A 20,572-nucleotide genomic window follows, 5' to 3' on the forward strand; every position below is an offset into this window, starting at 1 on the left:
CGGACATGTCCCAGTCAAGAGGAACTGGATGGACAGTGGCGTCAGGTCACCGGTTCCTTCAACGACATAGTCTGGGTCACCACCCGCATGAGAGCGGCCCTCAAAATGGTGGGCGCGGCCATCCAATCTTTCGACAGGGTCGTCGTTCCTTTCCATCATTCCGGAACTTACTCTGACGACGGACGCCTCGTTGGAAGGATGGGGTGCTCATCTTCAAGGCCTGTCCATAAAGGGCAAGTGGACTTTGCCTCAGAGAGCCTGGCACATCAACAGGCTGGAGTTGATGGCCATTTTTCTGGCGCTCAAGTCCTTTCATCTCTTGATCCAAGGAGAGTCAGTCCTTATTCAGACAGACAACACAACCAGCATGCATTATATAAACAAGCAGGGCGGAACAAAGTCTCCAATCTTGTTGCATCTGGCGCAGGCGATCTGGGACTGGGCTCTAAATCACCAAGTCACTCTCTCTGCGGTCCATCTACCAGGAGTTTCCAACATCCTAGCGTATTCCCTCAGCAGGACCACGTCATCGACCCACGAGTGGGAGTTGCATCAACAATCACTCGAGCTGATTTTTCGGAGATGGGGGCATCCACCGCTGGATCTCTTTGCCACACCACAGAACCGGAAATGCCCATCTTACGCAAGCTGGCATCCCCACCGAGGGTCACAGGGCAATGCCCTTTTCATGAATTGGTGCAATCTGTTTGCTTACGCTTTTCCTCCAATCCCTCTGGTACCTCTGGTATTGTGGAAGATGCGGAGACAGCCTTGCCACATTCTTCTGATTGCCCCCAGATGGCCTCGTCAGGCGTGGTTTTCAGACCTACTTCTTCTATCCCAGTGCGAGCCCATCCGTCTTCATCCTCGGGTGGACCTTCTCACGATGGACACGGGTCAGATTTGCCATCCAGACCCCTCCTCTCTGAATTTGTCAGCTTGGAACCTGAGCACCTTGAATTTGCTTCACCTAGCCATCCCGCCAGACTGTAGAGACATTCTCGCTCAGACCAGAGCTCCGTCAACTTTTAAAACCTATAAACTTAAATGGAAGAAATTCTGCCATTGGTGCGCAGCTGCTGGGGTCCATCCCATTCATTCCACGCCTGCGCAGCTCCTTCCATTCTTTTTGCAACTTGCTCTATCTGGACTCTCGCATTCAATTCAATTCAATTAAGCTTTATTCGATTTTAAGTTGCAAAATCATAAAACCATACAATAACACAATTCTATACAATAAAAAAGCATACTTTAAGATAAAAAATGCAATATTTACAATTTAAAAAGAGAAACCAAACACGAAGTTGTCATTCCATAAAAGTGTGTTATATATAACCTCAAATCGTTTGAGGAGGAAATAGAATTTTGTAAATATACCTTCGAGGGTTAAAACATCATTGTACAATTAAAAGCATTGTTTAAGCAGCTTTCTGTTTTAGAAGATGGAAGTAAAAGCTTTTTCCTTTGCAACTTACAGTCGCTTAATTAAGACACTTAGCGACATCCAAAGAAAAGAAAACGTACAAATTTATAACCTAGTGGAGCGGAAAACCGCCTTTTATATTTAAAATTGCAATGACCCCTAGGTGGGCAAGTTCAATCTAGGTTCATTCGGTGACGAACAATGCACTTCAGGAAATTAACTATTGTAAGGACCAGCCGTTCGCCCTCCAAGAGCTGTAAAAAAAGAAATGCCGGGCGACAGGTTCTGTGGCCTGTTTGCTGTAACAGTGGAATAAGCCATTTTTTCCTAAAATCGTTGTGAAACTTGCAAAAGAGGATGGTATGCAGAGTGGACTGTGTAGAGGTGTCGTCACAAGGACAGGGCGGAAGATCTTTAGCCCAGTTATTTCGAATTGGGAATGCAACGAGTCGGTGGAAAAGGTTCATCCTAAACCTAACCAGAAGAAAGCGATCATAGCTCGTGATGTTATAAGTGAGGTAGGGCTGAATGGCGACTGTCGTTTGGATAATCAGGCTGTGTACAACTGATGGTTTCGTAACCTCGCTCAACAGTCGCAGTTCTTCAAGGTGTGCGAGACATTTCGCCTGTAAAACCTTCCTTGGAACCTCACGAATTAAGGGGAGGGTCATAATAAAAAAAATTCCAGCCTAAATCGTGAAAGAACCTTTTTACGTACGACAGCCACCTGGATTTATGCTCATTCTCCATGGCTATGCAATCAGAAATTATTGTCTGTGTAAGGGTTGCTTTTTCCGATGTCCAAATTTGACGCCACAATAAAAGAGGTTTGGCCTTTGCTATGTCCGTCACATGGGAAAGTCCCAACTCCATGTGACAGGAAAAAGTGCTCGTGCTCTTAGGGACCGAGAGAAGGTACCTCAAAAAGGTGTTTTCCACCCTCTGTATGCTATCCGTGGCCGCAAAACCCCTGACACCCGCCCCGTACAATGCCACAGAGAGGCATTTTGCTTTATAAATCTTGATAATTTCTGGGGGAGCTCTCTTACCCAACTTCCTAGAAAAATTAACGAGGGCTGTAGTGGTTCTGTGGCGGTTTGGGTGGGAATAGGCAAGAGGCGAGTCTTGGTAGGGTTCAAACAAGGTTTTAATGATTGAAGCAGTCTGTCCGTACAAGTGGGGCGCACACGTAAAGGCCGAGGGGACCGGCTTCTTTCCCGTCGGGGTTTGATGTTTCCTTCTGGCTCCCGGCGTCGGGTCGGGCTCCGCCTCCCAGTCACTTCGGGCTCCGTCGCGCCCCAGGCTCCACCTCTGTTAGCCACGCCCCTCCTGGGGAGTGGCTGGGCGAATCGTGGGTCCGGTGCCCTCCTGGGTTCGTTGCTGCCGCCGGTCTCCGCAGCCCGTCTTGCAGTCGGCTGCTCGGGTCTTCCTCCTCTCCGCAGTCCGCTCCTCCCCTGGCCGCGCCGTCGCCCTCTCTCTCGGCGGAGTCCTCCGTTGAAGTCTTGGTCCCGGCCCGGTTAGAGGTACCAGCGGATCCGCCGAACCACTCTGTTCCCGCTCTCCAAGGAAATCCTCGATTCCTGTCTTCTCCTCCTCTCCCCGTCTCTTCTTCTCTGCACTCCGTTCTCCGCTCGATTCCACTGCTCCACGCCTCTCCTCCGCTCTGATCCTCTCTGACCGCTCCTCCGGTGTATAGACACACCTGGTCCGGGTTTTGGGCGTCTTTTAAAGGAAAGATCAGTCCCTCCTCCTCTTCACCTGCGCTGGGACAGTTAAAGGGGTCGCGCTCCAGGTCATCCTCATCGCAGCTATACTGGACCGCCCCCGGGGTCCAATTCGGGGTTTCGGCCACCTGTGGAGAGAAGAGGGGGGGGTCACAGATTATAGACACACTCCGGGGTGTAGGGGGGGGGGGGTGCCCCCCTTCCCGGTTACAGGTTCTTATAAAGTTTCTATAGCCGGTTTCCAGGATAGTTTATGATCTATCATTATGCCCAGATACGGGTATTTCTGTGTGGACGCTAGTTTTTCCTGCTTCAAAAAAATGTCCCTCATTTTACCTTTATGACCAGTGCCTGCCCTCATAACAAAGGTTTTACTAATATTAATACTGTGTTCAAGGCCTGCCATAAATGTGGAATATCTATTCAATCCCTTTTGAAGTTCAAGGGGGGTACGGGCTAGTATCACAGTGTCGTCTGCATAGAGTAACGCGGGAAATTGGCGGTTATTCCTTGCTGGAAGGTCCTGGCACCCCTTGATCATCTCCCTCTCCAATCCGTTAGTGTATAATGTAAAGAGGAAGGGGGCCTGGACGCAGCCTTGCCTAACCCCTTTCTCTATAGCAAACTCCGCTGTTAACTCTCCTCCCAGCCCGAAACGCACCCTTGCTGTCGCGTTTGAATAGAGTTCCCTCAAGAACTTGACTAGGTTCGATGGTACCCCCATGTCCAACAGAAGAGACCAGAGTTTGGAATGGGAGACACAATCGAACGTGGACGATAAGTCCACGTATACCATATACAGGTCTACTTTTTTGATGTGAACATACTTATCCATCAAAAGAGACAGGTTTAAGGCTTGGTCAATGGTCCCCAATCCCTCTCGGAACCCGTACTGGAGATCTGAATTGATCCTACCATCGTCCGCCCAATCCTGCAGACGCTCGAGGACAACTCGACCCGCCACTTTACCAAGAGAGTCTAGTAGGGAGATTGGACGATAACAGGTTACCAACCCCGATCCCCTTTTTTAAAAATAGGGACCAGTATGGATTTGGACCATGATTCCATGAGGCCTGTTGCACATGTTGCGTTCAGGACTCTAGTTAGGAGGGGGATCCAGAGGTCCATCTGAGCTTTGAAAAGATCAATGGGTACACCGTCTGGACCCGGTGCCTTCCCATTCTTACTTGCTCTCAAAGCGAGAGCAACCTGTTCCATTGAGAACTCTAGGTCAATGGGATAGGGGGTGTTTATGTGGTCTCCAGGATCGGGTTCCTGTAAGTTAACAACCCCTGTGTCAATCGCAAAGATCCTAGAAAAGTGGTGGACCCAATCCTTTTCATCTATTGCCACCTCTAATTTTGGGTAGTTGGTATTATCAGCTAGAAAAGGGGACTTGACCACTAGCCAGAAAGCAGTACTGTTTTTATGGGTGCAGCTTTCATGGAGTTGGTCCCAGAGTTGTTGCTTTAACTTTGCTTTCCTGTCCTTTAACGCAGTATTATATATTTTCCTTAGACTTATTATCTCATGAGGGATCCTGACTGGTTTCCTTAGAGCAGATTTTAGGTTTGAGTAGGCGACCGTACACTCATGGTTGAACCATCCCTTCCTCTTCTTTGGTTTGTGTTTGACTCTTACCCAAAGGGCTTCATTTATAGCATTTATGATCATACCAAAATTAGAAATAACTTCTGCATCTGGTGTGTCTGGTGCTAGACAGTTCAGAATGGGGGGGAAGGCCTTTAATATCACTGACTTGGTGATTGCTATAGGGTCTACTTTTCCCAACTTTAACGCATATCCATTTAACCTATTAAGTGATATGTTGTTTTGTGCCAAGATAGTGCCAAGACTGCTTTTAGGATTATGGGAGAGGGGCAAAGTAATGCTGAGTGGATAGTGGTCACTCAATGCGATTGCGTGTGTGGTAAATAATATATCTATAGTCCTCTCTCCATTGGAAACCAGGATATAATCTATGGTAGTTTGATATCCTCTCCCATGAAATGTAGGAGCCATTGGTATATCTGCGTTGTCCGATTTGTTTGCTTGTACCAGGCCTAGTTCGAACATAATTTCATTTAGGGAACTACCTAGGGTTGAGTGTCTGAAATGTTGGATGGTGTTATCTCTCTCATCGAGGATCCCACAGATGTTACGATTGCTAACTGCGCATGGTCCCAAGTTAAAATCCCCCCCCCCACAAAATAATTGTCACCTCTTTAGCTGTCTTCCTTGTTTAAGATATTAATAAAGAACGGATCAGGCATACCAAGGTCACTGCATCTCCATCAGGGAGATTATTATAGAAGTTTACTATGAGGAAGGTATCTCTTTTGTTTAGGGTTAAACTAAGAACCTGAAAATTTACCTCCAGTTTAATGGGGATTATTTCAATTATATTAAGTAGGTTTGAGATGTAAATAGTTAGTCCTCCCTTTGCTCGGCCCGATGTCGAAGGTTGGGCAGTTGAAAAATAGGTTTTGTACCCTTCTATGTGAATCTCGTCAGGTGACCAGGTCTCCTGGAAACATAAAATTTCAAACTTGTGGATAAAACCATTCCATACATCATTTGTTAACTTTGAGCGTTGGCCTGCTATATTCCAAAATAAAGCAGTGATATGGGGTTTACTTCCATTCCTAGTACATCCCGCAGTGCCTATTGTGGATTTGACAGTTAATTTAGGATTTAGGTCCGCTGGTGGCCCGGGGAGAGGGTGAACCTGATTTATCCCGATGGCCTTATCCAGAGAGTCTATGGCTGTGACCTGGGCCTGCGTATGGTTGGGATGGATTTCAGGAAAGTTATGACATGGATTTAGGTCACTGCTCGTCAATAATTCTCTTTGTGTTCTGTCCACAATCCCCTTCGCTGCTCTCAGGAAATGAAGTCAGTCCACTCCCTCCATACCCGAGAGAGCAGCAAAGCGATTGTAGACAGGGATAGGGAAATTGGGTCGTTCATCCTGATGTCGGGGTGGAGCCCAGGGATTCATTATATTTGTCAACAGGGGTCGGGGATAGAAGTAGGTCAGATCGTGTGGAATTATGCCATTACTTCCATTTTCTGAGAACCATTCTGTGATGTATCTAACTGCTCTGTGATCTCTGAATATAATGATAATTAGATCACCCTGAATTTCTTTTGTTCTATGACCCACCCAGGGGAGTCGCCGTACATGTAGAATTTCCCTGTTCATGTTGGGAGGAAGCGGTCAGTTCTGTCGTAGCCAGTATACGACTTTGTTTTTTAACTGATAGTAACCTTCTCTTTTCCCATCCTCTAATACTGGGACCGTGAGTACCACCACAAACGGAACCGCTTCTGGTGGTAAATCTACTTGTAGCCTCTTAGACTTTTTTACCCCATCTAGACTTTCACGGGCAGGAAAGTTCGGGGGATTTCCTGGAGCAAGGAATTGCCCTCCCACCTGTGCCTCCTTAGTCCTTATTTCAATATTTTCCTTCTGCATCAGTGTTTTGGGAGGTGGAGGTTTATTAGGTAGTGGGTTACTTGACTTATTTATTTTTGGTTCCTTATGTACAGTCGATTGTAAAGGTGGTGCAGTAATTAAAGGTACTGAACTAGTCTTTGATAAGTCCTTAATTAACCCAGTATTTTTTTCGATTGCTAATTCCAAGGTCCCCAATTGCTGCGCTATTTTCTTCATTCTCTCAGTAAGAGGCAATAAGAGGGATCTAAGTAATTGTTCGATGTTTCACATTTGATCATTACTAGGTGTTTCTTTTATTAGGTGTTGTTGAGGTGTAACTAAAATAGGTGTCATAGTTGCATTATTTAAGAGGCCTTTAGCAGATTTGCCATAATTGTTTTGGTTATTATGATTATTTTGAGCTCCGCTCCCCCCCTTTCTTCTTTTTTTCAATGGTGGTCCTTGGACTCGTGTGTTATTCTTAGGGAGCTTAGGCTCTTTTTGGGAGGTCTCTACTATGGGTGGGAGCTTCTCTGCTGGCACTTCCACCTCTAATAACGAGTTAGAAAGAGAGGCTGAAGCGTTTATATTTAGCTCGCTGTTTATGTCAGTTGGAGGAGTTCTGTCTTGCAGGGGTAGTGGAATACTATCATCACTAGATATATCGTGCCCCTCATTTTCTCTTTGTTTGCTGGTGTGTGGTGAGGTAGCTAGTTGTATTGAGCCCAGAGATGAACGCTTGTGTTTGAGAAGCTCAACAGACAAGCGTTGCTCAGCCAATACGATTTCTTTTTCTAATTCTGAGGTGGCCCTAGTGATGAAATTGTCTAGTGTTCCTCTAATTGACCCTCCTATTGAGGCAGATTTATCTTTAGACAGGCCCGAGGCCATGATGCGTGATGTAAAAATAAAAATCTAGTTAAACCAATTTAATCCACTAAATAGGTGATGTCAAACAGTGATGCGACTAGTGCAATGATTACAGGGGATACCAAAGTCAATAGTAGAAAGATGACAGCTTACTGAGTTAATGTTCGACCAGTCCCGACCAACAAGGAAAGGAGAATGGGCCCAGCCCGGCCTAGTTTGGCCCCGGACGGCCACAGGCGGCCCGCCCTCTGCCCGGGCTCAGCCCGGTGACTACCAGCGCGCGTCCCGCGACACGGTGGGAGCAACGTTCTTTTCAAGCGCCTTCCGGGCGCGTCACTGGGCGGGATCGTGCCGTGGAGGTTCCTGGGGGTTGTGGTCCCCCCCGCTCAGCGGCCGCGATGTTCCTAGCGGCGGCAGGGGGGACCGTTAAGCACAAGAGTGTCTGGCGAGATTCCGGTCTTGGACCTTAAGCAGTTATGGCCACAGCAGGTAGAATTTGAAGCAGACTCTCGCATTCAACTTTGAGAGTTTTTCTGGCGGCAATTTCCCGCTTCCACCAGCATGGCGTCACCTCACTCTGTTCTTCCAGGATAATACGCCAATTTTTCAAAGGATTATTTCGCAAATTCCCACCGATTCGGCGCCCTCCACCTACTTGTCACAACGTATGAAAGCACCTTTTGAACCTATACACAAGGCAGACTTGAAGTTTCTCACTTGGAAGGTTGCTCTTCTCCTTGCGCTGATATCTTCACGTCGCGTAAGTGATATCCATGCCTTCACTATAAATCCTCCATTTCTGCAGTTTCAACCTGACTGTGTAGTGCTTCGTACTAATCCCACCTTCCTGCTAAGGTGCCTTCAGATTTCCACATCAACGAACCTGACTTTCTTTGCTAATCCACAGTCTCCAGCGGAGCAGCGTTTGCACTCCTTGGACATTAAATGGTGTTTGAAATTTTACATCAGCAGAACAGCCCCTTTTCGCAAAGCTGATCAACTGTTCATAGCTTATGGACGTTTCCACAAAGGGCGTCCAGTTACCAAACCTACAATTGCTCGTTGGGTTTCCTCGGCCATCGCTTTCTGCCATCAACAGGCAGGCAAGCCTCTACAGTCTTCAGTGAGGGCCCATTCCACCAGGGCGATGTCTTCAACTGCCCTGTTCGCTGGTGTGCTGCTGCATCAGATCTGCAGAGCAGCCACGTGGTCCAGCAGGCACACGTTTACGAAACACTACTGCTTGGGTGCCATCAATGAAGCAGACTCTGCAGTAGGACAGGCTGTGCTTTGCAATCTTTTTCAATAAGGTGAGCCTCTGTCTTCCCTCTTCCATTATGGTTTACTTTATTACTGTATGACTTGCATGACTATATACATATTTGGTCTTATAAGTCTGTTCATGTGTGTCATGGCTGGGAAGCTTTCTTCGGATGTTACTGCTTTCTATTCTATATTCAAGCATGTGAATCTATGAAAGACACCCTAATACTGGAGAAGAACAATTGTTACTTACCTGTAAACAAGTGGTTCTCCAGTATTGGTGTCTTTCATAGATTCACATGCGACCCGCCCTCCTCGCTCAGATCCTCTCTCCTCCTCATAGACTCTCTGGTCACTCTTGTGCTACGAAAATCTGAAGTACTGAGCTCTGAGGAGAAGGTTCTGGAGGGCTGCTGGTGCCTGATTGGCTACAGTTTGGACCAACATAATGACAGGAATAGGCTACAAGTGTTTTTTCTCTGTTCATGTATTCCTATGAGGAATTATGTCTAGGCATTTACTGCCTTTTTTCTAATGTATATTTCATCTGTTATGTTTTATATATATATATATATATATACATCAGTTCATTTAGTCTTTATTTCGAATAAAATTCATAAAAGACCACAGAATAAAAACATTTGCAAAGTATCAACATTTTTACATTTTACATTGGAACCCCAGCTATAAAAAGAATTTACCCTTTAAGCAACATACAAACATTAAAAACAGGTTAATCAAAACAGGGTTACAAGTTCTTTGCGCGTATCAGCCACACCCACCCCAGAAATTTGGCATCACAGATTTTTCAGTACGCATGTCACGTAATTTCAACAGGGCTGTACGATTACCCACACAATTTAAGGTTTTACAAATTGGTTTCAACCATTTTAGTCGGGGCAATCGATATGCTGGGCAAGCAAAAAACAGATGGCCAATACTTTCGACCTGGTCGGGGCAATAACGGCATTTGGTAGTTGAGGTCTTAGCCCATTTTGCAGTAAAGGAATTGATCGGCAAAGTACCCACCCGAAACTGATGATACAGCTTACGGTCAAAGGTTTTGCAAATAAAATCCCAATAGGGCTCAAGGGATGGTGTTAACTTGTGTGTTAAAAACACTCCCGTTAAGCTATTTTCTGATGATAGTGAGACCAGTGCAGATTTCTTTTCAGCCCAAAATAACTCTTTAAATTCCACTTTGGAAGGGAACCTAGAACATTCGGGATGTGACCATAATTCGGAGAGGCCCATGGAGTGCAAAAGTTGTTTGACCTCCCGCAGCCAAGGGATTTTCTGGGCACCCCACAATGATCTAATCTCACACAATTCATGAGCAAAAAGACTAAGCTCTTGGGTCGTCCAAAGGCGTCGCCAAAGAGCAACAAGACGATACTGTGCCATCTCATCCAGGGGTCTACAGCCTAAGTCCAAGAGCAAAGGTTTTATGGGTGTCGATTGCGGGAGCCCAACTAAGTTCCGAAAGAACCTGTTCTGAGCTATGGTTAGCGCTGACAAGCCTTTGTAGCCCCATATGTCCGCGCCATACAGGGTAGCTGCATTAACCTTGGCCTCATAGATTTTTAACGCTGGTGTAATGCGTTTGGTCAAGGTGTTTTTTTGTTCCTTTAGCAAGCATCCTGTAAGGCGAACAAATTTCAAAATTAAAACCTCCAACTGGGGATTCCAAGTAAGTTGATGGTCAAGAGTCACGCCCAAATAGGTCATGACTTTGACCTGTTCAATTGGGACACCTCCTAATAAAAATTAACTTTTGATTTGTTTATTTTTATTAAAAACCATAAATTTAGTTTTTTCAGCATTGATCTGAAGGTCATTTTCTGTGCAAAATTCTGCAAATCTGTTTAAAGCTGCTTGTAGGCCACTCCGGGTCTTAGAAAGGAGCAGGGTATCATCGGCGAATATTAACATGGGGTACTTTGACCCCCCCAGGGTGGGAGCGTCAGTTTGTGTTTCACTAAAGAAAGCAACCACCCGATTAATAAACAGGAGAAACAGGGTGGGTGCCAACACGCAACCCTGCCGGACCCCACGTTCGACAGGGAAGTTAGCGGTCACCTGGCCCTGTTTCCCCCATCTTACACGGGCAAAGTTATCCTCATGTAAACGCCTAACCAGCTCTAATAGTTCAGGTGGGAGGCCCATAAGTCTAAGGGCATCCCAAAGCTTAGCCCTGGGAACCAGGTCGAAAGCCGACCTAAGATCGACAAAGGCGGCGTAGATGACACCTCCGCCCAAAAGAACCACCTTCCAATACAACATGGTTAGGCGAAACACCTGATCTAGGGTGCTGGTACCTGATCTGAACCCTGCTTGCATGGGGGAGAGTATATTGTTCTGCTCCATCCACCCCTGTATTCTAGCTAGGGCCATTCTTGATACCACTTTCTGAATGGTATCAATCAAACTAATGGGGCGATAGTTTTTCGGTAAAGATCGATCCCCTTTCTTATAGACAGGAAGTATTTCAGCCCCTTTCCAGGATTGTGGTACCCTTGCCCCTGCAGCAATAGAATTTGCCAGAGTTGTTATATAAGGGACCCATAGTTCTAAATTCAATTTAAAAAGGTCTGCTGGAACAGCATCTATACCTGGGGCTTTCCCAGACTGGATTAGGCCTAAGGCATGTTCAGTGTCCGAGGTACAAAAGTTAAGCCTATCCCCATAAATTACTGGTATGTTCCCCACCACGGGCTCATCTGCCAGTTGAACAATATTAGGGTCTTTAAATTGTGAGGAAAAGAATTCCACCCAATCCACTGAGGAAACATAATTTTCCGGTGTAAGTGAGTCAGAACCCCTACCCCACCTGACTAACTCCCAAAACTTAATTTGGTTGGACGATTCACAGGCTTTAAGGAGTTCAAGCCAATATGAATCATCCCATTCCCTTTTGGCTTCCCAAATGATATGTTTGTAGGCCTGTCTCGCTGTCCTAATGTCTGGAGTATTTCTAGATTTAACAGCAGCAATTAAGATACTGTGGGCTTCTCTACAATTTTTATTATACCAACCTTTGGGTTGCTTCACTTTCTGTTTTCTACATGGCCTAGTGAGCAATTCTCTAATGGCCACAAAGCATGCCTCATGAAGATCAACAATAATGGGCTTTGCCCTGTCATTAGATGATAATACACTCATCTTATTTCTGGTTTCAAGGACCAGTTCATCTATTTGACGGACAAGCTCCTGATCAGCTATGACCCTCGGCCATTTAACCCGTCTTCTATTGTCGCTCAAAACTAGGTCTGATGTAATACAGGCTGTTTCTGCCAGGGGGAGCCCTAGACCCGGGACCTTAAATACAAGTGAGAGTGGGTTGTGGTCGCTCTCTGGCCTTGTTTCAATTGACATATCCACTACAACATCCCAGGAGTCAATATTGACCAATATGTAGTCAATGCGACTCGCACTAGACCCATTGTTAAAAGTTGGTTTACCCTCCTTGTCTGATAGGCTACGCCCGTTTACCGCCCGGAACCCCCATTCCAGGCAGAGTCCGAGCCAATGGAGAGCAGCCTCCGTACCCCTGACTCCCTTAGTTATTGCCAGCGGGGGAATGTTCCAGACAATATCATCTTCCATCCCTATATCCTCAACAAAGTTCAGGATGGGTTCGAATGAGCAGTTCAGGTCACCGGCCACTAAAACGAGCTGCTCATTATTCTGCTCATTTAGGAGGACTTCCAAGTCATTGAGGATGGGTTGTTTTTTACCACCCTGGCAACCTCGGGCATAGATATTAATTAGAACAATATCCTTACAATTCTCCTTGCTTAGGAATAAACAAAGGAGATCGGGGTTCTTCACCAGGATTTCCCTCACGCTAAAACCAAGTGAGTTTTTTATCCATATGGTTAAACCACCCGATGCCCTACCCCTGGGGCCTTGCAATGCAGGTTTATAAAAATTTAGAAAACCTACTCTATACAGGGGGTCAACTGACCAAGTTTCCTGGAAAGCGATGATATCGTGAGTAGTGATGTAGTCAACCCAATCATCGTTATCCAGGCGGCCCCTTAATCCAGCTATGTTCCAAGAGGCCATTTTAATTTCATTAACTGGATTACTAAAGCTAGGAGTCTCAGTGTGTCCTAGAACTCCTAACTCAGCCGAGATTCGATCACAAACAATGTCCGGTGTTAAACGTGGGCCTGAAGGCAACATGGGACATGTTGTACTAGGTGGTGCCTGGGTGGGCGGAATGAGATCTACAGGATGTTTTAAATCATCCACCCCCCCCTGTCAATCGACCTCATCCAAGCAGCCAAACATGTTTGATGTAGAAACACCTTGCCACCTGGTGCTCTGGGTGGGCCCACCATTTCCAAATCCTCTATGCCTGGGCTTTTGAATTGTCGTCCAAGACCCTCCCAAGCCAACCTGCCGTTGAGGAGGATAGAAAAAAGTGAGGGGTCTAACAACGACTGAAAGATCGTCTTCACAAGGGGCCCATGAGCAAAGATGCTGTGCTGTAAGGGGGTCAGCAAATGACACCACTATACAGTCACCAGTAATGGATTTGTAAGTGCGTCCAACCCATGGTACTCTTCGCACCATTAAGATCTGACTTCTTAGGTGACTAGGTAGCTGTCTATTCTTGTTTAGCCAATGAATGACCTTATTTTTAAGGGACCAGAGGTTCTCTTTTGTTTGTAGGTCGAGAGTGGGTACACCAGCTAATACGACGACATATGGACTGGCCTCTGGTGGTAGATCGATGTAACCACCACGGAAATTCAGTCGGCTAGATTCTAAGAATGGCAGGTTCTTATTAGTCAATTGATTAGGCTGTTGTACAACAGATAGTGGCCTGGGTTTAAAACGTGTTACGTTCTGTTGTGAGCTGGTTTGAGCCCTAGCATTAGATGGTGTTATATTTTTGGCTGGGCAAGCTTGTTGTCTGGGTTTGGGTGGTATTGAGTCCTGGGGCAGGGGACAAACACTAAGGTTGGGAGAAGTAATGGCACTATCCCGAACTATTGTGCGAGGTTTTGGTACAGGTTTAGATCTTGGGGGTGGGGGGGCCGGGGGATCTGACTCTAATGGCTGGGAAATTAAACCCTCATCCTGTGAAAGCCTAGCTTCCATTTGCTTAAGACTAAAGCTAGCCAGTGTAACTATAGTCCTATCCATTTCTAGCAAATGGTTTTCCATACGGGAAAGTCTAAGTTCCAGGGGGGCGAGTAACTTTTTAAGTGTGTCCCAAACAGTTTGTAAGAATTCCTCGTCCCTCCTCCTGTCCCCCTCTACCCCGCTCAATCTACCCACATTTGGCCCTTCTTTATTTTTATCCTGGAAAATTTCTACTGAGGGAACAAACACAACACCACTTGGAACAGGGCTGATGTCACAACCTGGTAAAGCTGAGGTAGTTTTATCTTTTACTTCCCTGAGCCCAGATGTACCCAATGGTCGTCGACTATTAAAAAACTGGGAACGGGCAATCTTTGCCTTTTTACGAGCAAAGATAGACCTTGCCAGACTTTTTTTTCGCTGTAGGGCAACCTTTCTAGCATTAGCAGCGCTCTTGGGCATGACAATTTTTACTGGTGATCTTTTCCCAGCCACATAAGTAGGCGGTGCGGGCTCCTCCAGAAGGGTTGGGATAGAGTCCTTAACTTCATTAGGTGGAGATATAGGTGGCGGGTGGTGTATATCAGCCACTGTAAGCAAGGGGCGAGGACCAGATGTGCGCTCGGGGGTTAGCGCTAAGGCCAGTTTTCCCAGGGATGATTTCTTGGAAGAAGCGATGTCTAGAGACAATTTACGTGCAGCATCTAGTTCAAGGGAAACCCTGTGCTGCATTTTATTTATTTCCGCATCAATGGCCAAATTGGTCTTTGTGAGGAAGTCATCCAGGGTCCCACTAGGTTTTTTAAGACCCATGGCAGTTTTGCTACGACTGCCCCGTGAACACATCATGAAAACAACAGGGAACAAGGGCACAGGAAAAATTTAACACAAATAAAACAAAGCTGATAAGACCCAAGGGGGATGGCCCAGCCCAGACCTCTAAGACCTCGAACGGCCCGCTCTTAGCCCGGTCTTCGCCCCGGGCTGCGTCCCGCGCTGCGGGAGACAAACACTGTTTATAGTAATTGGTAAAGGGCGGGGGGCGGAGCTACAGGGAGAGCGGACCGGAAGGTGGACTCGGTCTCGCAGGGACACCTGGGTCAGGTAGTCCCTGCACGCTCGCAGCCCTGTAGCCTTGCTGGTCCCTCCGTCCAATACAAAGTGCCCCCACAACAACAGGCAGAGTCAGTGCAATTAGTATTATTAGTATGTTATTGCTATGTTATTTACCGTGGGACTCCCACTCCGACGACGGGGAATATTCAAGCATGTAAATCTATGAAAGACACCAATACTGGAGAACCACCTGTTTACAGGTAAGTAACAATTGTTCATCTCCCTCGACGCACGGTAAGCAAACGGCTTCCAGCTGGTCCCTGGCTGCACTTTATGACGTTGGCACGCCAACGTCATCAGATTGTCGAGGAGGGGGGGATCAAGGGCCGCAGCAGAAGCGCTTCCACTGCCATTACCAGTGGGGGCATGTGGGTGGTTGCCCTACAGGTAGGTGTCGGGACATAAACATTACGTCCAAGGCATCGAAGGCGTTATAACGTCTCTGCAGTATTCTCAACAGCCATCAACACGGCTCAGATCCTCACAATCCACATTTTTTTACTATCTTTAAAACTTCCACTTTGCCCAGTCCTTAAACCTGTGCACACTTGTCCTTCAGTGCATACACCTCCACACACCTACCATGCTTCTTCACAACCCTCGACTCTTCACAGCGAATAAATAAATTAAACAAATGCACAGACTTCTACACTGCACTGTTCTCTACTTATTGCAGAGGTCGCTCCACTGTGTCACATTGTTCACTCTCTGGTAATCATTCTGCCATTCTGCGCATCCTCAAACTCTACAAAGCACAGTCCAATCTCTGAATAGCGCCAGTCCCTACATAGCATAGACTAATTTTTGCACAGCCTCAATCCCTGCACAGTATACTCCAATCTCTGCACTGTCTCTATTCCTACATATCACTGTCCAATCTATGCCCCATCTCAATCCCTGTGCAGCATTCTCCAATCTCTGCACAGTCTCAACTCCTACACAACATAGTCCAATCTGCACAGCCTCAAACCCTACAAAGCCCATTCCAATCTCTGAACAGCGGCAGTCCCTACATAGCATAGTTCAGTCTCTGTACAAGCACAATCCTTGCACAGCATAGTCCACTCTCTGCACTGCCTCAATCTCTACACAATATAGCTAGATCTTTGCACAGTCTGTCTCTGCACAGCATATTCCAATCTCTGCACCCACTGAATCCCTACACAGCATACTCCCATCTCTGCACAGTCTCAATTGCTACACTGCATAGTCCAGTCTCTGCACAGCATAATCCAATCTCTGCACCACCACCTCAATTCCTACACAGCATAGTCCAGTCTTCAGTCTCAATCCCAGAACAACATGATTCAGTCTCTGCACAGCCTTAGTCACTGCACAGCACAGTCCAGTCTGTACAGCCCCAATCCCAACACAGCACTGTCCAATCTATGCACAGCCCCAACCCTTGCCCAGGTTAGCCAAATCTCTGCACAGTCTCAATTCCTGCAGAGCCCTGGATTTCATGCAAAGGCAAGCGTTCTCCAATTGTTATACACAGCCTTCCCAGCACAGCTCTCTTGTCTGTGCAGAAAACCACTCTTTGCTCAGGCTTCTTCTGTTATAGGCTGGAGTCAACACAGCACATTCTGGTTTCCTTTATCAAGTCTCAGGCAGACACCACAACCCATATTGTTCCTGGGCCTCATGTCTGAGAGTACAGCACTCCACTGCTCCTTGGCTATCTCGCGTGCACTGCACTTTCGTCATGTAATGCTATTAATATCTCCTAAATATGCAGGGTCACATTAATCAAAATGGCTGCAATAAACGTGTCAAGAATTCGACCCACTCTGCAGGAACATTCCTGTAAAAGAAGCTTGTGGCACTGAGATTAGTTTTACATTAAAAAGTTGCAAGAATATGAAATTAGAAAACCAACAAAAAACAACTTTTGCTAGGCGTTTTAGAGTACCAATTATATAATAAAATGCAATGTAAATTGTTAAACTGAATGTAGTCATTAAAGTCCCATTTGTTTCTGCCACGGATGTTTGGTTCTCCTCTGTTTTAGAAACAGCCGGGGATTGTACTCCTGCTTGTAGTTACAGGTTTTAAATTTCACTAATGCAGTTTCTTTTCTTTATTCATGTTTTTCTAACGTTCTTATTCCATATATTCGCTAGATATTTGTGCATTTACTGTACTTTATTGCCAACATTCATTATGCTTATTTCTGTTTCATTCTTGTATTATATTATCATGGTTTTATTTCCCTCCCTTCCCTTCTCCTCCCCTCCCCCCCTTAAAATTCAAAAATGCTTTGATTTTTTCATTGTGCCATCGGCTGCTTATGTTTCATCTCTCCCATAATTTCCCTTTCTCTTGTTGTTCTGCTGATGTAACCTTATTGTATTGACAACTTTACTTCAATAAAGCTTTCAAACATAAAAAAGAAACAGCTGGGGAATTCCCGGAGAGCTGTATCTACGTCAGTAAGATGCAGAGAAAAGGCCTTTATTGTGGCCAAGAATATGGTTGCAGAAATGATTGCTATTATTTATTACTTCACAGGAAAACCTTGGAAATGGGTTCCTTTTTAATCAATGTCATTATTTCATTATTTATACAAATAATTATCCATTCTATTGACATTGAGCATCTCTTTTCTTAAGATATTTGAGTTGAATATTGCGATATTGTTATTTTATGAAAGTCACACCCCACCCTTGATAACTACAAGACTTTTGAGGTTGTGCGCTGTTATAAGTGCCTGGCTGGGAGCTCTCTGTGACTGGGAGAAGTGTAATTGCTGCTGTGAATGACTGGTTAACGATATCGACTTCTCTCTCTCTTGCAGCTGCGGTGACCCTGGATCCGGACACTGCTCTTTCCCAGCTCATCCTGTCTGAGGACGGAAGGAGCGTGAGGACGGGAGACAAAGCACAGGATCTGCCGGACACGCCCCAGAGATTCACTAAATACCTCATTGTCCTGGGGAGAGAGAGGCTGAGCTCCGGGAAGCATTACTGGGAGGTGGAGGTGGGGGACAAGACGGGCTGGGCCCTGGGAGTGTGTGACGAGGCTGTGAGCAGAAAGGACAACCTGATATTTGCACCTGAGGGTGGATTCTGGACAGTGAGGCTCAGTGATGGTGAATACGAAGCTCTCACTGACCCTCCTACCCTCCTGACCCCCTGTGTGCCCCCCAGGGTTGTGGGTCTCTTCCTGGACTATGGGGCGGGCAGGCTCTCTGTGTACAATGTGGATGACCGGTCTCTGCTCTTCACCTTCTCCGGGGCCACCTCCCCCCCCACCCTGCGGCCCTTCTTCAATCCAGGATTCAACGACAAAGGAATGAATGCGGGGCCAGTGCAGATCCTGCCGGTGACAGGAGGGAGCGCAGCAGATGAGAGGGATATATAGGTCAGCCACTGTCACCAGATAATGGAGCAGTAATAGTATGCCCTGTCTTCAGGTAAAGATGCTGTGCATAGTGTAATTTCCTGTCACTGTCCTATCACCTGCATACAGGCACAGGGCTGATGGCTACCTCGCCTCAGAAGCTATGAGGTAGGAGAGCATGAAGCTGCCAGAGCACAGTTTATGTGTGCTGCAGGCAGCAGATGAGGGAGAAAAACTAAACACAATTCTGCTTCTAAAGGCAGAGACTTTGCTCTGGTGATTAAAAATGACTATGTAATAACATTACAAGATCTAATAAAGATCACTGAAATTAGGTGATTCTGCTACGCTGGCTTTTTTAGCATAAAAATGGATTTACTGCATTTGCAACATCATGCATCATCTGCTGCATAATATGCAGATTTTAACAAAAAAAAATTTCTAGCTCAAACGGATCAAAAGTTACTAAAACCGTGGCAACCTGTTCCTGGCAGGGGAAGACCCTTCACGATAACTAACTAGTCACCTTTAATGCGCCTAATTCAGTTGTTAAACGGATACTAATAAGGTGAAATCTTTGCCCAGACAGTATTATTATGTAGGAAAATACCAAAATAATTCATTAAAACTACCAAAAACTGTGATGCATTATGCCGAATAATTTGCCTTTTCTTGCTGCATAATTTAGTCAACCCTGCTGCATAGTTTGGTGCTCTCCTACCACATAATTTAAGTGGCTCAGATTTAATAAGATGAAATTCGTTCTGGTGATTTGAAGAATATTTACTTCTTACTTCAAAAGTATGTCTATCATTTTGGTTTCACTTTTGTTAGACAGGTTTTACCTGTTGGATAATTTCAGAATTGTGTGGGTTACTGCACAATAAAAACTGTGCAGATTGTACACCATTTCTGACATACGCAGGTCAGCCTGTAAAAAACTTCAGAGATCGATGTGTGTGAACGTTTTTATTGATAATGTCTAAACCTCAGTGCTAATATTGTTAGTACCTACTATTAATTACTTTACATGCTGAGCATTATAAGTAAGGCTCCCTTGTTTTTGTTTTTTACAGATTTTTACAGACAGAAAACCATTTATTTTCCTATCTCTAGTTATTTTTAAATGTGGATAAAAACGGAAATTGGGTTGTTTTTGAATGATTCTATGTGCTGTCAATCATGACTGCATGACAATAGCTGTGCGGATTGACTGACAAGGGGATTAAAAAAATATAGGGATTTTAGTAAAGAGCCTTAAACAGCTTTAGATTTGCACAACCGTGATACTAAAATTGACATATTGTCTTACAAGTGCATATTTTAACAAGTGCATATTTTATCATCTCAGTGTGCCTATATCATTGAAACATGCCAGACATTTAGGCACAAGTACACATTAACTAGTTAAATAAATGCTGAAATATACACATTTCAGCTTCACTTTTTCACAAAACCTAAAATTAGCAAAAAATTAATATGGATAAATACAGAGGGAAAAGACAAAAATATAAATACCATAAAACCGGGAGCCTCAATTATGAGCAAGCCGACTGGCATCAATTGGCAATGCAATAGGAACTTATGCATCAAGGAACGGCAAACTATGCAACATTCTGCTTTATCTACCTGCCTTGATATTTCAGCTAGGGTTATGCAAAGTTGTAAATTCGGACAACTTTCAACTTCTCGTTAAAAAGTTAAAAAAATAAAAAAATCTCCGCCTTAGCAGCTCATTGCAGCAGTGACAAACTATTTGATATGCAGCAGGGAGCTGTGAGACGCAGATAGTAAGCTGCTGCTACCCATTGGAGACCCTCCCAGCACATCCCGATTGGCGTCTCAACCTGCCAACTTCCCCTGCTTCATAAGCCTCTATTTCCATCTTGGCAATGTTCCTTTCTCTGAGCTAACCCAAACACAGTCCCCAAAGATTGAGCCCCCTCCTACCTGAGACTGTAGACTTTGCACCATTGGCATCCCTCTTCATACTTCAGAGGACATTACATCCTGTGACCGGAAATCAGCCTAGAGTGTGCAGCCTGGCAGGTTAAACCTCTTCTTAGAGAAGCTGGTTGAACTAATTTATCTTCAGCAGCCTTTATTGAGGGTGATACAAAGTGTGTTTTGCTGTGTAAGAAATTGGGTTACTGGTTGAGGGGGGTGAAACCCTTCCCAACCAGCAACCATAATTCTTAGGGTGAACTTTCAAGCAACCCCTAAATTAGCCTGTGCTCAATATTTTTTCATTCAATTCTTTATTAAGGTTTCTAACTCGAAATGAGGCCCACTTAATTA

The 20,572-nt window shown here is 45.4% G+C and overlaps 1 protein-coding gene across 2 annotated transcripts in view; it reads left to right on the forward strand.

The window, feature by feature from the left end:
• The window catches only part of LOC144756151 (E3 ubiquitin-protein ligase TRIM39-like), a 526,925-nt gene extending 508,266 nt beyond the window's left edge, over window positions 1–18,659 (forward strand). Inside the window, exon 7 of one of the 2 annotated variants that reach the window (XM_078645729.1) lies at window positions 17,730–18,659. In XM_078645729.1, coding sequence (XP_078501855.1) covers window positions 17,730–18,295 — 566 coding nt within the window. In that variant the 3' untranslated portion in view covers window positions 18,296–18,659. The remainder of the gene's footprint in view (window positions 1–17,729) is intronic. The other variant, XM_078645728.1, reaches the window with a different exon arrangement.
• The last annotated feature ends 1,913 nt before the right edge of the window (window positions 18,660–20,572 follow it).

This window comes from Lissotriton helveticus, chromosome 5_1 (genome assembly GCF_964261635.1).
Source record: "Lissotriton helveticus chromosome 5_1, aLisHel1.1, whole genome shotgun sequence".
In the NCBI taxonomy this organism is placed as follows: Eukaryota; Metazoa; Chordata; class Amphibia; order Caudata; family Salamandridae; genus Lissotriton; species Lissotriton helveticus.